General features: G+C 36.9%; 1 protein-coding gene across 1 annotated transcript; it reads right to left on the bottom strand.

Annotated features, from left to right (window-relative positions):
* Positions 1-4550: 4550 nt before the first annotated feature.
* Positions 4551-6694, bottom strand: LOC103808632 (baculoviral IAP repeat-containing protein 5.1-like; the record flags this gene model as incomplete). Its single annotated transcript, XM_009081427.1, has 3 exons — positions 4551-4739; positions 6155-6269; positions 6585-6694. Coding segments are annotated over 3 exons (414 nt in total), but the record flags the coding sequence as incomplete, so codon positions are not given.
* Between the last annotated feature and the right edge of the window lie 69 nt (positions 6695-6763).

Here is a 6763-nt window from a genome sequence, read left to right as displayed (position 1 = left end):
TCCTGCTTGCTTGCTCACACAGGGAATGGTTACACTACTGTGAGAGTTTCTGCTGATAAGAGAATACCTGTAACAATCATTTTATGGATTGCTAACTAGAATGGCCAGGAGCCAGACATAAACAGTTTTCAATTAAAATGACATTTTTCATCACTGCTGAATTTGCAGGGAGTGTTACAGACAGAATTTGTTCACTCAGACTGTACTTTGTGAATCTGCAGGACAAAGAATGCATTGGGATGACAGTTTTCAGTTAGAGCCTTTAATCTGATTTATTGTCAGTATTATTTTATTTTTGCATTATATCCATTAGAAAAAATAATAATGCTTATACTGGATAGTGGTAGGACACAACATTTTACATGTATCAGGATGAAATTTCTTGTAATACAAAAGACATTCCATGTGAAATTAAAGAAAAATAATAATTATATGTAGGGGTCATACATTGCTGTACCAGAGTAATCAGACTGACCATAACTACACCTATTGGTCACAGTTGCTTCTGTTTAACTCTTACAAAATCCATTAACTTTCTAAATGGCTAAAAAAGATGGTTTTACTCATGGCTAGTAGGATCTTTATTTTAGTTAATGGTGCAAAAACTGGACTTTTTTGTTTGATACTTTAGTATCTATCAATTTGTAATTGCTTTTAATTTGCATTGCATTGAAATTGGTGTCTCAGAGCAATCAGTAGTTGTTTGTAACACAATTGGGCCTGTTAGTATCTAGAAATAATATTGAATTATGTTGTATTTTTGTTTTAAAATTGGTCATAGCTATAGAATGTTATGATATGTAAGTATGTATTAAAAAATTAAAATAAATTTGATTAAAGAGATCAATTTAACACCAAAAGAAATTGGAAATTACTTCTTACTAGTGGGGTACTTGTACAAAGAAGCAGTTGTAAAGCTTAGTTCATGTAAGATACCTGATGTTAAGGTGTAGAGCCTTATTTTCAGCCCTGGATTTTTCTAAGCATGGAAGCAACAATCAGTTGAGTTAGCAAATGAAGTTAACAAAGTTTTAGAGTGGCACAATACTGAAATGCTTTTGGAAGTTTCTGTTGGTCATATCAAGCCCAAAGGATATTATTTTATGCACTGAAAAAATGAGCTTATTTCTTATGCTTTGTCCTAGTTTGAAACATCTGGAGCTCACATTTAGCAGTGAATCAGCACTGGGCAACTGAGGTTCATGTGCCATCTGGAAGTTGAGTCATGGTAGGGCAGTTCATGCCTTCATTTGAGAGGGTATTTTGGTACTCAGCTGAAAGGTCAGAAAATGCCTACTTGGTAGACTTCTCAATTTGAGAACAGCTATTAGCATTGCAAGTACCAACTGTTAGAGAGAAAATTATTTTAAGAGGTGGACTTTGAAGGAGATCTGCAGCTTACCCCAGTGCAAAAGGAGATTCATTAATTAGGAGGCTAACACTTGTGGAATTCTGTTTCAGTTGGGCACAGGGACATTCTAGCTTATTTTCATGCTTGTTTATGGAAAGATGAACAATATGTTTTCACTTCTCACAAAAGTAATCTGTCTAAAAGAGTGAAATCCTCAAAACTGGAAAATAGATCCTTGGATGTGATAAGCTCTTAGTTTTCTCTGTTCTTTTGTGTACGTAGTTGGCTGAATGTGTGTGTACAGTGTCTGTGTTATTTATGTTTTTATTTGTGTGTTTCTAATGGCACAAATCCATAATGGATTCTAAACTGTGATCAAATGGGACACAGTTCAGAAGCACAGCCCTTCTTTGCTTTTAATCCTTACCTGCTATTACATTAAAAAGTTCTAGTAGCTGCATAAATCAATCAATATCAGCACAGAAACAAGTTATTAAGTAAAACCCAATTGTCTTCAGATAACAAGTTATGAAACAGAATATTGCATGAGTTACTGAGGTTTCCCTTCATCTTTCTTACGTTCTCTCAAAAAAAATAACCCTGGAGTGAAGGTTGTATCTTTCAGATGTTTAATTTATTCTTTGGCTTTATTTAGAGTGAGAGAAATATTGCACCTGAAGAGCTAAAGTTGAATCAAACTGAAGGAAAATTAAAGATTGCTGTGGATGGTCTAAGAAAGAAACAAGCAGACCTGAGGGAGTGTTGAGATAAATTGGCTTTATATAGAATCCCAGAAACAAGAGAATGTGACTTGGAAAATCAGGTATATGATGCAAAAGATGAACTGTTGTTTAGTGATATCCAGAAAAGTTATTTGTTTCTTTGTCAAAGGCTGTTTTCCCTTTTAACTGCCAATACGTGGAACAAATTGTACTTTTAGGTAACAAACTCTTTATTTTGGTGTAATGATCTTGAACCATTGCATTAAAGTGGGCAAAGCATGGGAAATAAATACTTAAAAGTGATAGAAAATGCAGGTGTTATCAATTTACCAACTGTTATCTCTCTCCTACATCCTCACTCATATCTGCATGCTTATGAGGAGATATATTTTCCGTGATTTTACCAAGAGTCTACATCCTCACTCATATCTGCATGCTTGTGAGGAGATAATATTTTCCGTGATTTTACAAGAGTTTGATTCATCTATTAACTTGCAGGTCAGTCTATTAAAGTTTTGAGAGTCCTAATGCAAGGTGTTGGTAAACTCGGTTCCTGACTGTGGAGTAGCTGTTTATGGCTGCAGAAATGGGCATGGAAGATGATTTATTTATTTGTTTTTAGGATTTGCTGCACATCGTCTTGAGCTTCTTTTAGACAAATAGAATTGGAATTTCAAATGGAACCTTAACTCCTGCCTGTAGTTAAAGTCTCTTTGTGTGTTTCTTCTGCATTCTGACATGGTTTGGAAGTAGAGGGGAGAGACACAGACAGTTTGTTACTGAGCTGAAAATTGGCTGCTATGGTTACCAGAAAAAAGCGGATTATAACCACAGCAAGGGTTGGCATCATTTTCCTCCTATCCCATGGCTGAAATGTATCTGTGCTAAATAATAAAGAATTCTAAGAGAGATGGATTAAATTCCTGTTAATTTATCTATTCTGTTAGATTATGAACATGCCTGGAAAGATGGTTTAGTTAGAAACTGTCAACAGAGATACCAGTTATGGATTTACAAGGAATTTTTTTGCACAAAAGAACTTACCTACTTTTATGAGACAATGACCTCTTTTAAGGTACTTTTGTTTCTCTTATGACATGTAGAGCATTTCCTTAATTTAAATATTATTTATAGTTTCCATATCACATACAGAGCTATTTTGAATTATTATTATTTTTTGTCCTGGTGGTTTTCATTTATTTGGCTGAAAATGTAACCGAGTAGACTTTACTGTGTGGGTCCTGATAATTGTTTTGGCTCTTTAAACATTTCCATTATAATGAGAGGGTGTTTTCTTTCTATTTATTGAAATGACTTAAGAAAACTTCTGCACAGGAAAATAATCTGTGAATGCTTTTAGTATTTGTAAAATAACTTTAAAGTGATCATATAATTGGCACTTTTTTCCTATTCTACTTCTGTGCTTCTTAGATAAACATATATTTAAAGGTTTTTTTTAAGAAATACTTAAAGCATGTCAACATCATTTCTGTAGCTTAAGAAAAAGCACTTCATGGATTGATGTGTCAAGTTTCAAAGATAATTTACTATCACTGCAGGTAATTCACAAATGCTTTAAAGAATGTTGAAATACATGAGTTTAGGATCCCCAGCATAAGGCTTTTCCTCCAACATGGGAAGACAAGCTGGGGAAGTTCCAGAAGATGCTAATTGTTCATTGCCTGTGACCTGACAAAGTATGGATGAAAGTTTCACCTTATTGAAAAAGGTCTGGCCAGCTTAAAAACCAAAAGGCTCTGGAAGCTTGTGTTTCAGCTGTGCTGCCTACATAAAGGAGAATAGGAATTGCTAAGATTTCCAAAAATCCCCTGTGAGTTTGAAATGACAATGAAAAAACTTTTAGAAACAGAATATTAGGCCACACACACACACACAATCCCCACAGGTCTTCTTCCTTGAGGACTGTCTTACAAAGCTTGTGCCTCCCCTTACTCAGTACACCTGCTACTTTGGCTGGATGTCAGTGTCTTTGACCATTTTGTCTGGTCCAGTAAGATAATTTAATGCTGAGAAGGAGTGCAGATAATGCAGGTGCTTAAAGGTAGCAATTATTGTAGACATACAGATCCATTTTGTTGCATTTTGAAGCAGAACTGTTCTCCCTTGAGTCTGTCTAGGTATAAGGCTTTAACACAGATCACAAAAGGCTCTGATAATTGTTGTCAATCTTTATTCCAAAAAAAGTCAACCTACTAAAAACCAGAATCTAAGTTTTTGCTTAGACATTTTTCATCTACTCACAGGTTTTTGGGACTACTGTTAGTTTACAGCTAACTATAACAGCAAAGCACATTGTGAAAGATAGGACTTAGCATAAACTGTTATGAGCTCTGTCCCAGAGAACCTGTGAAAGGAATTATCTACACACACTCCCTCACACAACTGTTTAGCTTTATGTTCAGACTAAGAAAAAGATGAAGGTTTGTATAAAGAAAAGGAACTTTTGGAATCAGACTTTATTTCTCCTGGACTTCTTTTGACTGGCAATTTGAGCCTTCTGAAAGCTGGGTGGATGGATCATCACTGAGGGGCAGTGGTGGTGGTGATGTGTACTGGTGCTTGGAGACAAAGTAATCCACCAGACTCTGCCGAGTTGCAGCAACTTCTTGTTCAAAAGAGGTGATTACGCTTCTGCCAATTTTGCGCTTAAAGCAAAGCAAAAGATTGAGATTTACAACTGAGAAGTTTAACTGTCTAGTTCAACTAGATTAAAATCCAAACCCTATGGATCCTCCACAGATTCTAGCTGAGAAGTCTGCTTCTGTCTCTGGCCAGCAGCACTGCTGTCTGGATGGAGCAGAGCACTTTGGCAGACAGTTCATATACATCCCCTCATTTAATTTAAAAACTCCTCCACCAGGAGGGCTCAGTTCAGTCACCACTTTTGGCTATGCATAGTATACTTTTAAAGAAAAATGTGAATCTACTGTTTAGCTGTATTTTACATCCTACCAGGGAGGGAGACTTTTCTTCTGTGTGAAGAGAGAGTCTTGCTCCTCAGGATGCATTAGGACATCAGTGCTTCAGGATGGCAAACATGCCCCTGATCAGCCCTAGTGCACAGAGCTCTGAGCTTTGGTGACACTGTTCTTGGGGGCAAAGTGTCCCCACTTGAAGCTGCTGCTTCAAGATTTCTATGTGCTCTACTTCGAAATAAAGTAATATTATGGCCAGGACACTTTGTACCTTTAAACCCCGTTCAAAATCATTCAGAGTTGGGGTTAAATAACATCAGCTTCTCACCCTTAGTCCACCTTTTAAGGTATCAGGCTGCTCACACTGTGCCATGTGATCCTACTTTTATGTATTTTAATCTGTTGTACAGGGACCTTAGATACTTAACCTTGACAGTCACCAAGTATATATTTAATACAGAACATTATTAGCAAGGCAAAGATCTTATTTGTGGAAACCCACTGAGAAGATGCAGAATGTTTGCTGTGCCTCATTGGGGACTTGATTCACTTGATTCTTACTATCCATAGGAATAGGGCTCACATATCAAAGATTAGCTGATCTTGGTCAACTAAGCAGCTCAGTTTTGTGTGCTTTTTTACATGCCAGCACTATGGCATGAAACCCCAGAATTGGGGAAGAGTAAAACAGCATAACTGTAAACCATTTGAAGGGAGCTATAAAGTTTAAAAGATTAATTAAGCTGATTTATATGTAAAACTGGACATGTGAACCAATGATCTGGTCAAATTTTGTCTTTTCACATGTGTTGTTCATCCCTCCTGAAAACAGAGCAGCTCATTGTTGAGCTTCCTGGCTTCTTGCTGCACTTAATGTATCTTTGCTGCTGCATTGAGTCACTGGAAAAACATTTCTAAAGGAAACAGGTTTGCATTCAAAAGGTTTGAATTCATAGGTTCAACTGAGAAGTGCTTGGGTACAGATTTCTGTGCCAATAATGCACATAAATCATTACTTCAGGGTAAGTTGTGTTCTAGCATTACGCTATTCACTCCTGGCTGATGCTTGGAAATCTAATAGACAGAAGTTCTTGTTTACATTCTAGCTTTGAATCTCATATTAACATTATTTGCTTAACACTTACAATGAAGGTTCTGAGCCGTGTCATCTCCAGCATGTAGTACTCCTCCATTGTCAGGTCATCAAAGTGCTTAGGAAGGGATAAAAAGTCACAGATGTGACGTTTGGTGTGTTCCTCCCTGCAAGACAAACCCAGAATAAGAACAGATATTAAACACATGAAAGCTACATTTCAAGATGAGAAGAAATCTGAGCAGACAGGTCTCTTCAGTACTTCTACTGTCTATTAGCAGAAAAAGTCACATAGAAAGCATATGAAATAGATTTTAGATCTCAGATAAAAACTAGTTGGACCATTCTGAGGTTACTGGGTAAGATAAACTACCAGGAGGTTTCAGTTTAGTGAACTTCTGTGGAAGAAATGGGTAATTTTACAATGAGTGAGGGGATGCTGTCAAAGAATACTTCAAGAACAGTGCCACAGATGTGCTTACCATGGGTCATCGTTTGGTTCCCAGCCCTCCAGTTCTATCAAGCAAAAGAAGCATTTTGCTACATCTGGTGCATTTTCACTTGGACAGTGGATGAAACCTGCCTTTGCCATCTGCAGGGAGCAGGGTACAAGTTCAGAGCCTTATCCCACACACTGCTTGTGTTTACATCAGCACATTTA

This window comes from Acanthisitta chloris, unplaced genomic scaffold (genome assembly GCF_000695815.1).
Source record: "Acanthisitta chloris isolate BGI_N310 unplaced genomic scaffold, ASM69581v1 scaffold829, whole genome shotgun sequence".
NCBI classification, from domain to species: domain Eukaryota; kingdom Metazoa; phylum Chordata; class Aves; order Passeriformes; family Acanthisittidae; genus Acanthisitta; species Acanthisitta chloris.
The sequence above is the reverse complement of the archived record's forward strand: the minus strand, read 5'-3'. Positions and strand labels throughout refer to the sequence as shown.